The sequence below is a fragment of the Durio zibethinus genome, chromosome 17, assembly GCF_047325235.1.
Source record: "Durio zibethinus cultivar Kanyao isolate XHJ-2024 chromosome 17, ASM4732523v1, whole genome shotgun sequence".
Taxonomy (NCBI): Eukaryota; Viridiplantae; Streptophyta; class Magnoliopsida; order Malvales; family Malvaceae; genus Durio; species Durio zibethinus.
Window position 1 is genome coordinate 24346228 of NC_143178.1, and position 16956 is coordinate 24363183.

Below are 16956 nucleotides of genomic sequence, written 5' to 3' on the forward strand. Positions count from 1 at the left end.
TTTTTCTTTTTTAAAACAACAAGCGCTAATTTCTTATCCCATCGTTTTCTATTTCTTTTTTTAAATAAAAAGAAGATTAAAATATTAAAAAAAAACTATTGAACTATTCAATTTTATTTCAATAAATATTTTTATTTTTATTTATATTTATATAAGCCTTTATTTCAAATGAAGGATTGATTTATACCGAAGGTTTTAAAAAATAAAATATCATAAAAATTAATATATATTTCATATACCTTTTTCAAAATTTTATTAATAAATAAAAGTAAATAAAAAAGCAATAGTATTTTTAAAATATATTTACAATATTTGCTAGAACATGAAGAAAAATTATCGGTTGAATTTTACCTATTTTCTACTAATGAAAAATCACATTTTATTTTTTTCAATTATTATAATTTATTTTATATTATAATTTTCTTGATTTAAAATAATACTTTATAAAAGCAAAAAAAAAAAAAAAAAAAAAAAAAGAGAAGAGTTGTGGTTTGAGCCCAGCTCAAAATTAACCCTTAATGGTTTGAGCCCAATTTTTTGGCTCTCTCGCAACCCAAATTGAAATTCTCTTACAGCGAAAAGCAGTTTTGGGATCAGTAAAGGCGTGCAATAACGGAATTTAAAGGGGAGCAAAAGGCACTGTGGCAGCGGTTTCGCAGGTTTCCTTGATTTGGACACAAAAACAAAGTTTGGGTCTTTAGAGAAGGACAGAAGGTGCAAAAATGGAGGTGGAATTGAAAGAGATGCTTGATGATCTACTGTCTCTAAGACAGTCTTTGTCTGATCCTTCTCTTCATGCTTCGATTGACAAGGTACAAATTTTCATCAATCCAAAAATACATACAAGCATGTTTAATAGTATATGTGTTGATGAGAATTTTTTTTAAAACAACTGGGTGATCTAGAAAGTTTAAATTATGAAGATTGAGATTCATTTGGACTCTGGGTTGATCTTTGTTGTTCTATCCGTTGTCTCGTTTACTACTTTTATTTATTAATTGGGTTTTGAAGGAAAGTTGTATTTGCTAATTTGTGCATGTGAATATCTTTTTCCATGCATTTTATGCTATCTATGTTAGTTTAGCTGATGACTAGATTCTGTTGGGTGTAGTTCAATTAATGTTTCTGTGATATGTAACTTATTGATAACATACAAGAGAAGTTAAAAAATTGGGGATAGATGACAATATCAAATGTTTTAGTTATGAGGATAGAGAATTTTCCATTTAACATGTTTGAGGCCATCTTTATTTTGGCTATAACTTGATTTATTTGTTTTTCAGCTGCGATCACGTGTTGACCATCTTACTCATCTTGCTAAGTCTGTACCTGTTCGACGCTCAAAAGTCAAGGTTTCTGTTTCATGTACATTTTTCTAGGCATTTTTTTCTAGTTCCTTATCTGCATTCTTCTGATTATGGTTTATGATTGTAATTCTAACGCATGTCTAAATAATCTGGTGGCAGGATATGAGTGCTGAGGTGGTTGATAGCAATCCTTATAGTAGGCTCATGGCACTTCAAAGAATGGGTATTGTGCAGAACTATGAAAGGATCCGGGAGTTCTCAGTTGCCATAGTTGTATGTATTTGTATTCTTCTTTCTAGATCTCTTTTCTATAAAGTCTTGGCTAGCACATACTACTAGTTCCCTCATTTTGCTGTAGATTGATAGTTCTTGTTGTCCTAATTCGGTCTCATTGGTAATCTTCTTGAACTTGCAGGGTATTGGTGGTGTTGGCAGTGTTGCAGCTGAGATGCTAACAAGGTGTGGCTTAGGTCGCCTCTTGTTGTACGATTATGATAAAGTGGAGTTAGCTAACATGAATAGGCTATTCTTTCGCCCAGAGCAGGTGAGCATACATACCCTCTTCCATACTGTTTCTTTTTGACTTCTTGTTGGAAAATGACGTGTTTCTTCAAGTCGTAAGTCAAGTATTTCTTTAAAGTAATATAATGTTGAAGTGCCACTAGAATTTTCGCTGCAACTACAGTTTTTGCAACGATATAAATCCTGAAGCTTGGGTTTGTACCTTAATTTGGATAATCTGACTTTCAAATTTTCTCTTAAGGTTGGTATGACAAAGACTGATGCTGCTGTTCAGACCCTGTCAGACATAAATCCTGATGTTGTGCTTGAGGTAAGTGTTTTTCATGAATGTCACCCTTGGGTTTTACTTAAAAAAGGTAAAGGCATGAGTGGGATTTCGATTACATCATATGTGTCAAGTCCTACAGAGGAAAACTAAGTTGATGTGTTGTGGAGTTGGAGTGTTTGACATAAATTTTATTTTCCTGTATCTTCATTAATATCTGAAGTTGGTCCTTTTTTAGAGTTTGTTGACTACTTTTTAAAGGGGCTGACCTGCTATGTTGTGTTCTTGATTCTTCCATGCATGCTCAATCTTTTTACATTGCACTGATGTCAAGCTATAGGTTTTGGGTTTCTAGTGAAATGAAAGACATAATCCTTTTGTCGTCTTACAAGCTTTGTCTTTTCTATATAGTACCGTTTGATGTCTAACCTAATCAGTATTTTTTAAGGGTAAAAGCATCATGCAAACTCTTATAATTGTAGACAATCAATTTAGTCCATCACTGAGCATTTTTAGAACTTATAACATTGATTGGTTCATTTGCTTCAGAGCTATACGCTGAACATCACAACCGTACAAGGCTTTGAAACGTTTATGTCAAGCTTAAAGAATAAAACATTTTGCCCAAGTAAGGAAGGTAGCGGAGTGGATCTTGTTTTAAGCTGTGTAGACAATTATGAAGCAAGGATGGTGGTCAACCAGGTAATATTGACTTTTAAGTCAGACATGCTTATTTTCTTTTAGACCTAAGTTGATTGATGCTGGGTTTGACAGCCTTCTTGTATATGAACTGTTTATCATTCTACAATATTGGATTCTGTATTTGATTTTTTGTATATAAACAGGCCTGCAATGAGTTGAATCAAACATGGATGGAGTCTGGTAAGAACTTACTTTTCATTAGTTCAGTAGTAACCAAGTTAATTGAACTCATTGGTAGAAGTATGATATAGTAAGAATTATTTTCTTTTATTTTTATTTTTCAATCGCATGCACAAGTTTCCTTTTGAAAGATGCCTGCAATCCTGTGAAATCAATAGACTTGTCATCTTAATCCAAAGCCTTAAGAAGGCTGACCTCATGCACTTCCACAGTTATTGGTTAAACTACAAGATGTTTAAGGATGCCTATGGAGTATTGAGTACCACATCAATGTTCTTATAATGGCATCAGAAATTTTGAGTAGACTTGGACTTATGATTGGCACATAAGCTAATGTATGATAACTAAGTGTAATACCTCTTCATGTGTCCATTTGACCTTTTAGTGATTTGCATACTATATTTGTATAGCCATGTTGCACTTCAGCCAAGAATATGCTGGGAAGATTCAAAGTAAAGATATAAAAATATCCTTGGTTTGCCCTCCTGCTGCTTCTGATTACTGAAAAGAGGAAATTTTGAGACAGGTGTATCTGAGGATGCAGTTTCAGGTCATATACAGTTGCTGATTCCAGGAGAAACTGCGTGTTTTGCATGTGCACCTCCTTTGGTACATTCATCCATTAATCTATGATATTAGCTTAATGTAGATGTGAAATCTTTAGTGCATGTTTGTGTGCAATTAAGTTATATAAAAAATGTGAAATATGAATATGGCATTCTATTCTTTTGTAGGTTATAGCATCTGGAGTGGATGAACGAACACTCAAGCGTGAAGGGGTTTGTGCTGCATCTTTGCCAACTACCATGGTAAGCTTTTGTTCTTTTCTGGCATCCTTTGGCTTTTTCTCGTCTCTAGGATGCGTGCATCTATCTACATATGAACATACAGAAATGAATGCATCTATCTACATATATATATATATATATATATATATATGCACACAAATATGAATGATTCTATCTGTACTCACACACACACTCACACATTTGCATACATAAATGGATGCATCCATGCATGCCTGTGTCACTGTGTGCATGTGCATCCATGCATGTGTAATTGTTTGTCTGTGCATGAATATGTGACTGCACATATGTTTGTTTATCCTTTCAGCATGTATTCTTTGGTACTTAAATCATAAAATTGGATTTTAGCATGTGTTTGGTACCTAAAATTGTTTTTTTTCCTGCTTTTCCTAAAATCCAGTGTATGAACTAACTTTTCAGGGAGTTGTTGCTGGGCTTCTAGTCCAAAATACGCTTAAGTTCTTGTTGAAATTTGGACACGTATCTCCCTACCTGGTAAATCCTACATGAACTCTCCCTCCCTTCTACCATCTCTGTATGTGTGTCTGTATTTTAATCCTTGCTTCTTCCTCCGTAATAGCCTGAGGAAAGTTAGACGTTACTAATTCTATTAGAGGGGCATGTGATGTGTTCTTACCCTGACGACTTGTGAAATTAATAGCTTCATGTGCTTCCCCTTGGTTTTTGATATATTTTGGCTTTGTTGCTTGATTGTAGGGATACAGTTCTCTTAAAGATTTCTTCCCAACTATGGCAATGAAGCCAAATCCCCACTGTTCAAATGCTGCCTGCCTGGAGCGACAGGTAAGAGAGAGATTTCTCTATGTCTTTCGGGTCATTTGGGTTTCCTTTTGATGCTGGAATGGATTATTGCTTTGCAGAAAGACTACATTCTTGCAAAGCCAGCCAGGGATGCTGTGGCTAAAGCCAAGATGGAGGCTGAAGCCTCAGCCGCAGCAGCAGATGTGCCACTTCATGTTGATAATGAATGGAACATAAGGTACAAATCTCAACTCTGAGAGAGGGATTGGTGCATGTTACACAATCTTGGACTAAAATTCTGGAAACTAATACTCTTCCTTTTTTTTTTGGTTGTCATAGTTATATCATTCTGACATTTGATCAGATTCGCAAATTATATAATGATTGACTGACATACTTTCTGTGCTGTTAAAAGATGTTCTAAATTGTTTTGCATTGTTATATTCCTGGATCATATCATTATAAGGTTTTTCTTTGGGAAATTAGCCAGTTTATGCATTTTTTGTTTTGTTTTTGCAGTGTTGTCGATGATAACGAGCTGCATAGTACATGTAGCTCAAGTTCAGGTGTCTTTCTGTTAATGCTCTTTATTTTGAACATTCTTCAAGTTTTTTATTTACTGATTTTTTTACATACAATTGCATTATCTTCTTGTAAAGTTCTGGTTAATATATGAATAGAGGTCCTCTGTATAAAAATTTCAGAAGAATCACTATGTTATTCCACTGATCTCTTAAACATTGTATTTTGGCTGTTCGAAAGGTACAGTTTTCATACCAAAGTAAAAAAATTGGCTGTCTTAATTGCTCATGTGCGCATGCTAATAGTGTGTAGCATGCAGCTCTGAACTACTTGTTGGGGACTGGTTTTCTTCTACATTTCAGACAGCATTAGCGCATAGTCATTTTATATAAGAGTTCAACCACAATTTTCCAGTGCCCTTAAATTAATTTTATGATCTGTTTTTTTGCCTTCATAGTATTCCTTCATTTGATTGTTGATGCAGAGTTACTTGAAGTTCTAAACTGCCCCATATATTACCTTTCATTCGCTTGTCATCTTCATGTATCGCTCCTTTTTTAATCTCAATATTTCATTTCCCTAATCTATTTTCCACTCCATTTGTTCAGGTGCTCTTCCAGAAGGTCTCACCCATGAGCTTCCCAGTGCCGATGAATTCCCAAAGCCCCTTGCATCTGGAGCCACAGATACTACTATTGATGACCTTGATGATCTCCGGAGGCAACTTGATGCTCTGAATGCTGATTAATGCCCCAGTATAACTTTTAGTTGAGAGATATATAACTTCTTTGGCAAATTAGGAACACTTTTAGAGTCCATTGTTTGTTACCATTGCCCTTTGGGGGGATATAAAGCTGTTCTTGGGGTTCAGCTTTCAAGCAAATGATCCAGCCATGCCTAAATTTTCGCACAATACAATCCATACTTTGAGTTAATATGAGGCTTGCCCCCGAAGTTCTGTGCCTCAGTGGGTCATTTTTTCTTTGTATTTTCCATCGTAAGTGCTGAGTTACTGTGCATTGGTCCAATGGATTATAACGCGATTTAAACCATTTTTGTAGAGCTTTATATATAGTTAAGAAAGCAACGGGATATTTCAGAATTGAAATCAGCTGTGGTTTGACATGTACGATTTTGTTATGAAGGAAATGAAGCCAAATATACCCAAAGAAAGCCTTAAAGGCAACTGGTAGAGACTAGAGATGAGATGACAGGTTTGTTCCAGCCAACATGATAGAGTGGAGAAAGGTCCAAGAGGAGGGAAGAGTGCCCACCAGATGAACGATCAAAATGGCAATGCTCACCGTTGTGTCCGTCCCACGAGCCAATCTTCCTTCCCCCATGGTAGTGGGCTGCTGAGTTTGAAAGCTGAGGCATGAGACCCTTTTTTGTACTGAGGGCCGACATCCCAAAACAATAATCCAAGCATTAAAGTTGGTTTAAGTCATTTTGCATAGATAGGATGGGTGGTAAAGTTGGTTCTAGCTATGCTTAAACCCCTTTATCTGTATAGAAGAAGAAGATCAAAATGAACTTCAGCTGCTCCCAACTCCGGTCGCCATAGCTTCATCATCCCGAATGTCATCTCGGGATCTGATTCTTCTTCACTAAGGTGATCAATACGAAGGGCCGTCGCTTGACTTGCAACCATATATCAATCAGTCTAAGGCCAATCCAGCAACCTTTAAATTGTGTTATAGCAGGCCCCATTTGTGACTTTGATGATGTTAAGGCTGACACAGGCTGTGTTGAGTCGTTGAAATGGCAGGCGGCTGAGCAAATACGATTGGTAGCTATTGAAAAGGCTTATGCAGAGAGTGAGGGAGCTTACAAAGAGGGAAATGGAGTTGCCGCTGTCTGAATTTGCAGGAGCAAGGCATATGTGGCAAAGAGCAAGGAATGGAAAAAGCTGAGAGAATGAAGGAGAAAGCGACAAGGCAGATAGATTCTACGTGCATGGAGATTACTCCACTTGCCATTCTTGCAGGCTAAGGTTCAGGCCTTAATGCATTTATATGATCAAACATTGCTTGTTTAATCAAAGATATAGATGAGTTTTACTCCACAGCCAAGTTGTTATTTTGAGGGAAAATTTGGGCATTGGATTTTTGCAATTTCCTTCGACAGAACAGACTGAAATAAACAAAGAACACAAAAAAAGCAGCAGCACCAGAACATGAAATTTGAGTTCCAAAATCAGCTTTCAATTGTGCTTTTGTTGATGCCTTCCTGAATGAACAATTTGATAAACTGTACTACCAAATAGCAAACTAAGAGGAGAACAAAGAGGATCATAACAATGGCATTGTTTTGATGACAACCTGATAGGAGTTATGACTCAAAAGAACATGTGTAATTGATTATTATGAAGAGCAAATCAAATTTTACATAGATAATTTGTTGATTAGAGCTTTAAAATTTGAGCCTCCGAATAATTTTTGTTGCATTATAACAGATCATATACATGGTATAGGTTATTTTTCTTTTTTTTTACCAAGTAATGAGGAAGAATGGCGGTTTCTTGGCGGGAATTAGTCAGATAGGCTAAGCGGTGCGTTTTTTTTTTTTTTGCCTGTATAACTCCAGTGAAGGTGACCTCAAAGAATCAAGTAGCATTGTTTTGTTTTTCTCCTCCCATGGCGGTGAGAAACTTTCAGGAAAGGGAAGAGTGAGCCATGGTGATTATCTAGTACCCTACTATAGTTAGCAACTGTTGAGATTGCCATGATGTATTACGTCTGGATTTTCATTTTTCCCCCACTCTTTTTCTTATCTCACAAAATGTATATATAGATGTGTTTCTGCTCTTTCTGTAGCAATCAAATGTCCTTTGTTGGATTTGAACAACGGATTTCTGAGCTGTGGCACCCAGATTATATATATAGCTGGCAGCCTTAATTTGTTATTATATTTCAGGTCATACAAGATATTATGAAAGAAACTGTTAGCACCAACCAAGTGCATCCATTGTTTCTAAATTTACACGCATATGAACAAAATATGCAATAAAGCAGTGGCACTCTTCAATTCTGACTGACCGAGTGTGGCTATTGTTTCTTAATTTACAAGCATGGCACATGAATAAAACATCAATTCCAGGAACTCGCACTCTCACAATGCTGTAAATTGAGTCCACCATTAACGATTGGTGGATAATGCCCCACTGATTTTTCTGTTGCTGCAGAATAAAAGAAGGCTATTACTGTATCTGAACCGTCTGAGGAGAGCAAAACCTTGAAGAATTTGATTGATTGGATATCCTGAAGTTCCAGAATTTTCCTTTAGCAGAAACCAAGTTCTCTTCGCACAGGAATTCCCAAGAAAACCATTTTTCAATTGACCGATGAACGTCATGTACTACAACATCAGTCGTTTTACCAGTTCTCGCAAACATGCTAGCAGTGTAGATAGTTGACATCCTGCCTGGTGCTTCTGGTGCGTCACCAATAGGTCCGTCCACCACCACGACATCCCATTTAAGCTGATACACTTCTTGTGGTAAATTTCTCAATGCCAACTTGCAATTTGATTGTTGGAGCAGACTTGTGTTAGGAGTGCAAGCAGGATTTCCCCTGGCATGCTTGAGCAGCTTGTATGCCTTCTTAGCTGGTACCTGGTACTTAACCTTATAAATTCGAGTCCCATTAGAATCAACTTTGATTTCACTTAGCTTGTAAGTGTCATCCTCGAGAAAAAGAGTGATGCCTCCTGCATTAATTGATGAGAGGTTGAGGTACTGGGATTGAAGACCAAAAACAAGGAGGTTGCAAGGTGCTTTACGGTTGATGAGATTTGAAAGAAGCATGAATTCCTTTGGGGTGAGAAGGGTTGCATTTGCTGAGGTTTTTGGTGCATTTGATGGAACCTTACTAGATTCAGAAGGAGATGAACACTCCTGTTGAAGGGACGATGACAAAGCAGCAGCAGAAGATGAAGAATGCGTACTAATTGCAAGTTTAAGAAGTCTGAGAATGGAAAGGCATGACAGGATGAAAATAAGCACCGGGAGTAGTTTCTTTCCAGGGAATTTCATCCTTCTAGCTGCTCTGCCAAATTTGGGGCTGGAACCTGAGGCTACAGTACTACAAAACTGAACCGAAGGACTGATCTGAGGGGCACAGGAATGGGCTACTTCAGGAGGCATTTTCTTCCTTTTTCAGCACCTTACTGCTATCACATCCTCCTCACAGGGTAATTGTGGGTTTTTGATAACATGGGTTGATATAATGTTATCAATCGTCGTATCATCTTGAGTGAGGAAGAAGAAATTTGGTTTTTGCTTTTGTTTCAAGTGTTAAACTTTTCCTTTATTATCAGCTGTCAGCAAGTCACCTAATTGCTGCGGTTGCTACATTGCATTTTTTAAAAAAAAGAAGGAAAAAAAGGTTTGCTGTTTCTGTCATTTCGCATTCATCGACTCAATCATAGGCACGTTGGGGGCATTGTTTGACTGGTTCATCTTTGTCTTTTAAATGTTTTGAGCTTGTTTGGTAGGCATGAGTTGTGCTGAAGGAGGTTCCCCCAGGTTGTTGCTCCATTACTTCCAATCATTGTTCCATATTGCATGCAAAACTGTAATGGCAATTTGCACATAAAATAAGCTTTTATTATAGCCTTTTCTATCTGAGCATTTGGGTTCAACCGAAATATTTGTCTTTGAATGGTTTCTTTCTACCTGGAAGCTTAACATTTCCCACTGATTACCCTTTGTATTTAATTTTGCAATGCCAATTTGCACATACAATAAGCTTTCCTTGTAGCCTTTTCTATTTGTAAGCCCTCACTTAAGGAATCTCTATAAAGAACATAATTCTTCCTCTTTTGGCACACTGTCTAACCAACAGATCATTGTTGACGGATTTCTTAAACATTGTTTCTAGCGAACTAATTGAAAGAAACTGAAACAAAATCACCCTGGAATAACTTACAAATTATCTTGCCCCATTAACATCTGTGGGTTTGCACAAGGAAATCCATGGGGTAAGGAAAATTGATCAAGTAATGTTTGGGGGGTGCTTATGTTAAAATGCTATCACTTGTAATTGAAATATGACAGTATCAATTACAGAGAGCTCAAAGAAATTCCAAGAGAGTTTTGGAATCAAGGCTACCAACTAATGCATGTAAAATGAGAAGGGAGGGTATTGTAACATTCCTCTTTGATGAGAAGCCGCAACCAATCAAACCAGCCACATCCTCCAGCAATTTCTACAAGCCTGTAATTATATATCAATATCAAATCAATCTCTTTCACTTACAGAACAAGAAAACATAAAAACCTGAAATTGATCACCAAGAATGTTAAGGTGAAACAACTAAAAGCTAAAAAAAACTTAAGAATATAACAGTACTCAGAGCAGCATACCATTCATCAATCTTGATACTTTGAGCCACACCAAGATGGCAAAGACCACCAAACCCAAAAACAGTAAAACTTAAAGTCTAAAATCAAATTTCATAGCTATGCATAAAAAAGGTCAAGCCCTGGCGCACAAAACTCCTCTCCTTACGAGGGTTGGGATGAGGGTCTATAGTAAGCAATCTTCTCTTTACATTTTGCAAAAAGCTATTTTCAAGACAACCCGTAACCTTCCAATCACAAAAAAGTAACCTTACCATTGCTCGATGGCTCAACCTTTAAATTTCATTGCTATACATGAGGGCCAAAAATGAAGGTTAAACAAGTACAGCAACAACTGTGTTTTAAATTGAGCCAAACAAAAAAAAAAAAAACAAACACAGCATCACTTATCTTGATAAACAAAAAATAAATTCAGATCCAACAAAGCATCAGGTGTCCAGATCAACAAGAAATAAGAAATTGATGAAATTAGAAACAGTCTTATCCTCAAATCCAACCAAGACTCAGGTGAAAATGCTAGTGTATCAGAGAAGGAATGAAGGTTGCTAGTTTTGCATGCATGTAGAGAAAAAGACACGGCATTTGCACAAACCCATCAAAGGGTCCAGGAGAATCAATAAGTCTACTACAACTTTCGAAATTCCAGAGCAGTAGCTGTTGTATCACATGAATCTAATATGTTAAATTTCTTGTTTGTAAACAGCAGGACTCAATTGCTACCATTCATGATTCCAATAAAAACTAGTGCTCCAAACTTTGACCCTTTCTTTGCAGATTGACTACATTTTGTTTTCAATATACAGAAGAAAAAACCTCTAATTCAGAGTCATCCAAATGAAAAGACCCTTTTTTTTTAATTAAAATTTGCATGCAATCATGCACATGTAAAATCGAATGTTCAGATTTCAGATTAAAGGTTTAAGGGGGAAGATTTAAGATTTTTATATATAAAAAACTTAGTGGCATTTTTGTAATTTGGTGGGTAGTCGGCTATTGTGACCAAATTGTCCATAAATATAGGTTCTCATGCGCCATTGGCCCGCCAAAAATTTTGGGCGGCTTAGAGACCTTTTCTTATATGTGGATTTAGATTGGGCCTATCTTTTAAGTCCAACATATTGTTTTGTCCGAAAAAAAAGGCTGGACCCATAATAATAAATATAAGGGTAAAACTTTTATATTTTAGCGTCGGCAAAATCAGCTTGCGAGTTAAATGCATTTCCCTCAAGTTTTATAATGTTTTTATTTTTTTAACAAAAATAATTATGAAAAAATTTAATTAACTTGATTCGTATACTCGTATTATATAAAATATTAAAATTTATATATTTATAATATATTTTATAAAAAAATTATATATTATAATTTATATTAACACGATAATATAAAATATTTTTTTTATTGTTATTACTAAAAATTTAAGCTATATCACTGTGTCTTTTTTTCGTATTATTATATTATATTTTAAATTTTCAAATAACTCTATAATTTTTATTTTTTTCCTAAAATAACATTTATTTTTTGTGCATCTAAAAACATGAATCATCTATACATAATTGAAGAATGTAAACTTCAAGATTGAAAGATTGTCACATGCTTCATTAGAGTATAATTAAAAAATTAATATGATAATCAAATATATATGTATTAGTATTTTAATCTCCCTTATGAAGATTAAAACTTTTGTTGTTGGTGTATAGAAAAATAATAATCCTAAAATCATTCAGTAATTATTTTTCTTAGATAAAAATGATCCCCTGAATCCCTTAATATGGGCACTACCAGAACAAACCTTAGTGAAACAACAGCAGATCTTTTTTTTTTTTTTTTTTGATAAAGAACAATAGCAGAATTTAGGTCATGATACAATGATATTTATATATAAACATATATGATTCTTCAAGGGACTCAAGCCTTACAATGAGGAAAAAAAAAAGAAAAGAATTGTCATCGATAAAAGAAAGGATGGGAAAATTTAAGATGTCCATTCATATGAAAATGTAAGATAAACAGAATCCTTTAGAACACAACGAGATGATAATCAACCCAGAACTGCACCTGAGATATGATTAGGCAAGTCATGGCAGCAAGCAATTGTTTCACTGCACTAAGTTAAGGATTTGAGACGTTTCTAAAGAAGTCATCACATTAAGAGTAGCTTTCCATAAACAATAGCAGACAGGTGCATTCATAAAATCATAATCAAGTGAAATTACAAGGAGATCACCCGAGCTCTACACGGATGCCAGACCATCAAGCACCATATTGGATCAATGGTTGCTTAGCTGCAGAAAACAAAGAAATAACTCTTAGATAATGGCTGGTAAGAAACCATGATAAATGAACAACTAAGAATGCAAAAGAGAGAGAATGATCTAATCCTCTTTCTTTCAATAGACAATATGACAATTTATGGTCAAACAGAAATATAACATAAAGACCATAACTTACAATAGCAGAGAAATGTACTTTCAGAAACCTGTACTTATCATTTTTGAATAAAAAAAAAAGAAAATCCCTCCAAAACGGCTTAAACACCAGCACAATTACCACTTGACTATCACAAGTTGATAATAATAACAACTTCTTAACATTTCAAATTGTAAAACGGCTTAAACACCAGCACAATCACCACTTGACTATCCAAAGTTGATAATAATAACAACTTCTTAACATTTCAAATTGTATCAGAACTTTTCAACTTCCCCTGCCCTAGCTTTTATCTCAAAAGACATGCTGCCAATTAGGGAGAATGGCAAGGTCTTTGAAACCTTCTACATTGAAAACAACCACGGCCAGGAAACGGTGAATGCTGGTTGGCTGGTTTTAGAATTTGTCCATGTTAAAGTGAGTTCTAAAGGCCTTTCCAAAAACAAAAAAAAAGGTTCCACAGATGAAAGAAAAGCTTTTGAGATTCTCCTTCTCTTTTGTTCAAGGTTTTAAGTCAAATCATGCTATCATTGATTGATGTACTGCATCCACACCAACCTCTTGTATATAATCAAAAGGCAATCAAGAGTGCTAGCATTTCATAGTATGCAGAATGATAATTTAACAACAATGCAATAATCGAAAGAGATGTCAGACTGTAAGACACAATAATTAAGTACTAAGACTGCAAAAAGTGTGAAAAACATGCCAATGAGGTTAACTATACATATCCTGACCACTACACAGTTAAGGAAAAAAAAATCTTACATTAGTTCAAGGAAGCAACATGTAACAAGCATAATTGCTGGATTACAAATAAACAGCTAAAAAAGAACCACATAAAAAAGCAACCAGCATTTAAGAATGACTAAGACGTGCGCCCCATCCCTACCACTCACCCCTCTATGCTTTTCTTGGTAACAACCCCCTTCTAGTTGACCAACAAATTCAAGAAGTTGGCACCTACCCATTTTGTATAGGAACTAAATAAATGAAAGTGGAAACTAAATTATATAAGAATATATTTTTAAAAAAAAATTACATAGAATATGATTCAAAATGGAAAATAGAAGGTCGTTCATTGCCATTGCACAATATTCAATATTATCCATAATTCAACAAAAAATATCCCAACCATCTTGTTCTAAGTAAACTCTCCCTATTTTCGTCTCAAGCTTTCTTATGTGACAACCATCTCCTTTACATTATGTTTGGATTGAGGGGAGGGGAAGGAAAGGAAAGGAAAATAAAGGAAAGTAATGGAAACAATAAAAACCCTTTTTTTGTTTGGATAAACTTTTAATTTAAAGGAAAGGAAAGAGGTAAAAACTCAATAACCTTTGGTTTCCCTTGTAATCCTTACATTTTTAATACCCCAACTTGGGGGAAAAGCTAAGAAAAGGAAAGTTGAAAAATTTTAATTTTATAAAAAGACTATTATATCTATCTTTTTATTAATACTAAAAACCTAATTAAAAAAACTTAACATCATAATCTTCCTGTAATTTTTTCAAAGCCATCCCTTTTTGGTAAAATAAATTCATGTTGAACAACTATATGGTCATATGTTATTACTTTTTGTTTGGTGCAAAAAGGACATATAATTCGCTAGTATGTAATGTTTTTATGTGATTACATTTTTTATATTTAATAGTTTTTATATGAATATATCGTCAAAGTAATAGTATGCTGAAATTTTGGCAATGGCCAAAAAATTCATCAATGCATGTTTGTAAAACATCTTTCTGTTTCACTTGATTAAAAACCACTGATATAGCAGCAATTGTGAAGCCAAACAAGATAGCAAACATATTATACTCCAAGAGTGCTATAAAATCACAGGTAATGAAAGGTTATAATTAGAAAAAATTATTATAATGAATCATTTCCTTTCTTTTTCACTCTTTATCCAAACAATGGTTGTTAAAATTTTTTTCCTTTCCTTTCCTTTATTAATTTTAATTATCCAAACAAGGGGTATATATATCCTTTCCTTTCCTTTAAAAAACTTTCCTTTCCTTTCCTTTATCGATATTTATCCAAACAATGCATTAGTGACGTGACTAACATAATTTCTCATTCTAAACAAGCTCTCCTTGTTCTTTTCTCATGCTTTCCTAGATAGAAACCATCTCCATGAGTGATTGAATCAAACACAATTATTTTTTATCTAACACAACTAACTAAAGTATCTACACAATAGATGCCTGCTGAAGTTACTTGTAGTATCCATGTGCCACAAGGAAATGTCAGTGATATCATCACTACCATCACTGCTTAGCCATCATATCACTTATTTTTAAAGCTAAGTTCGTATCCATATCAAAGAAATAAAGTGACAAAAAGTTGTAATATAACCTGTAAATTTAGCAACTTCAACCCACCAAATCAGATCTTCATACCATAACCACCAAACAAAATCCACAGATGTCATTAACCAGCTCTTGGCAACGAAACACAACGCCTGAGCAAGACATATCAAAAATATACACGAGCAATCTATTTGTTTCCCACAGAAGCAATACAATGATTATGCTCAGCTAGACTAAAAGAACGCAACTCCTTTAACCAAAGTTCTGGAAATACTTAGTTCATAGACCTATAAAACAGGCTAGAATCTCAAACAAAACAAGTTAAACATCACTCTAGCGAATGTTACTTATCCTACAAAATGATAAGAGCTTAAGGAAAAAAACTAAACTTTGGATAGAATCAATAAACAAAAGAGCCCACGAAGTGAAAATTCTCAAAATCACCAAAGAAAATAAAATATTACACATACCCTTGTCCGTCAAGGTTCCCCTGACCACTGCTAGCTCCACTCCCATACGACCCATCCTCAGCCCCCGCCGTCTGCCAAACGCTCTGCCAAGCCTGCGAAGGAGGCTGAACATAAACACCGCCAGTGGGGTCGACGGCAGGCCTCCCTATCATCATCCCACCAGGTCCAGCAGGCTGACCCATGGGAGGATAATAGTAGGGGACCCCACTCGCGGTGTTCCCCACCATCCCAACCAAACTAGGCTCGTCCTTGATCTCGTCCCTCGGCACAGTATCGACCAAAAAATCGAAAATGTCGGTCCTGGTAATCGCAGCAGCGATGTCGTTTTTCTGAAGTGTCCGTCGTTTGTTCTCCTCGGCGTGAAGCCAAGAGCGGATTGTGAGTTCCAAAATGAAAAGCTCGCAAGCTTTGGCGAAGAGAATGGGGGCCTCAGCGGAGATCATGCGGACGTCTTCATCGGCTTTCATGATCTTCTTGATGCGGGCGAGAGGGAGTTGGTGGTTCTTGAAGTCGTTGACTTGCTCGATTTCTTGGCGTTGGTAAGTCCAGAACACTTGGAGCTGTTGCTGCTGCTGCTGGAGGAGGTGGTGGTGGTGGAAAGGAGGAGTGGCCATGGCGGTGGTAGACGAAGGAGCATGGGTTATGGCAGAAGTGGGTGGCTGAGGTGGATATGAAGAGGACTGAGCTTGTTGGTTGCTGTCCATTGGATGAAGACCAAAGGGGTGATTTTGGCGCAAATCACGGAAAATAAAATCACAAGTTTTTATCTTTCTTTTGGGTGGAGATGGGATTGATGGTTTTGAGAATTGAGATTGATCAGAGGGATAGGGTGGTGGTGGTGGATAATTTAGGGTTAGGGATGTATTGGGTAAGGTACTTACCGTACTGCCATTGCAGCTGATTCTGTTTATGGTTTTTTTTTCTTTTTTTAATAAAAAAAATATTAATTTTTTTAAAAAATATTTTCATCGTAATTTTTAAAAATTTTCTGTTTCGTTAATTACTTTATATAAAATAAGTTAAGTTACATAAATGTTAATATATTAGAAATTTATCGGCTTGATAGGTAAGAACGGTGGTCTTCGTAAAAATTTTAAATTTAAATTTAATCGATAATTATTTATTAAAATTATCTCAAACATATTATTTTCAGTTATTAATAATAAGTCCTCGATTACAATACAAAAGTAAATAATTTATTGAATCCGAAATTTTTTTTATTAGAAAAAAAAAAAAAAAATATATATATATATATATATACTATAAATTCTAGCTCAAAAAATAAGATTCAATTATTTTTTATTTAAATATTTACA

General features: G+C 35.3%; 3 protein-coding genes and 1 pseudogene across 5 annotated transcripts; 2 read left to right on the forward strand and 2 right to left on the reverse strand.

The window, feature by feature from the left end:
* Window positions 1-649: 649 nt before the first annotated feature.
* On the forward strand, window positions 650-6174 carry LOC111285010 (ubiquitin-like modifier-activating enzyme 5). Of its 3 annotated transcripts, XR_002689661.2 has the most exons (15): window positions 650-812; window positions 1284-1352; window positions 1467-1580; window positions 1723-1851; window positions 2071-2139; window positions 2644-2796; window positions 2940-2976; window positions 3503-3585; window positions 3711-3785; window positions 4203-4277; window positions 4500-4586; window positions 4664-4782; window positions 5064-5110; window positions 5675-6033; window positions 6128-6174. XR_002689661.2 is itself a non-coding variant. In XM_022874232.2 (14 exons), the coding sequence occupies exons 1-14, from the start codon at window positions 796-798 to the stop codon at window positions 5812-5814; spliced, it is 1227 nt and encodes a 408-aa protein (XP_022729967.2). In that variant the 5' UTR covers window positions 650-795; the 3' UTR covers window positions 5815-6174. The 3 variants fall into 3 exon arrangements, 2 of the variants coding, with proteins under 2 accessions (XP_022729967.2, XP_022729957.2); XM_022874232.2 differs by having other exon boundaries at window positions 1284-1365; window positions 5675-6174; XM_022874222.2 differs by having other exon boundaries at window positions 5675-6174.
* A 182-nt stretch (window positions 6175-6356) lies between these two features.
* LOC111275162 (uncharacterized) lies at window positions 6357-7133 on the forward strand (annotated as a pseudogene).
* Window positions 7134-8127: 994 nt separating this feature from the next.
* On the reverse strand, window positions 8128-9338 carry LOC111285034 (arabinogalactan O-methyltransferase 2-like). Its single transcript, XM_022874252.2, has one exon. It carries the CDS (start codon window positions 9208-9210, stop codon window positions 8266-8268), a length of 945 nt encoding a protein of 314 aa, XP_022729987.2. The 5' UTR covers window positions 9211-9338; the 3' UTR covers window positions 8128-8265.
* A 3056-nt stretch (window positions 9339-12394) lies between these two features.
* LOC111285041 (nuclear transcription factor Y subunit C-1-like) lies at window positions 12395-16539 on the reverse strand. Its single transcript, XM_022874264.2, has 2 exons — window positions 15641-16539; window positions 12395-12713 (listed from the first exon to the last, which is right to left on the reverse strand). The coding sequence occupies exons 1-2, from the start codon at window positions 16342-16344 to the stop codon at window positions 12710-12712; spliced, it is 708 nt and encodes a 235-aa protein (XP_022729999.2). The 5' UTR covers window positions 16345-16539; the 3' UTR covers window positions 12395-12709.
* Window positions 16540-16956: the final 417 nt, after the last annotated feature.

Bases quoted from the DNA above. Each gene is read 5' to 3' on its own strand.
- LOC111285010 (XM_022874222.2), top strand. From the start codon at position 723: ATGGAGGTGGAATTGAAAGAGATGCTTGATGATCTACTGTCTCTAAGA. The intron at 1,581-1,722 runs GTATGTATTTGT...TTGAACTTGCAG, and splicing joins AGTTCTCAGTTGCCATAGTT to GGTATTGGTGGTGTTGGCAG. The intron at 4,278-4,499 runs GTAAATCCTACA...GCTTGATTGTAG, and splicing joins GACACGTATCTCCCTACCTG to GGATACAGTTCTCTTAAAGA.
- LOC111285034 (XM_022874252.2), bottom strand. From the start codon at position 9,210: ATGCCTCCTGAAGTAGCCCATTCCTGTGCCCCTCAGATCAGTCCTTCG.
- LOC111285041 (XM_022874264.2), bottom strand. From the start codon at position 16,344: ATGGACAGCAACCAACAAGCTCAGTCCTCTTCATATCCACCTCAGCCA.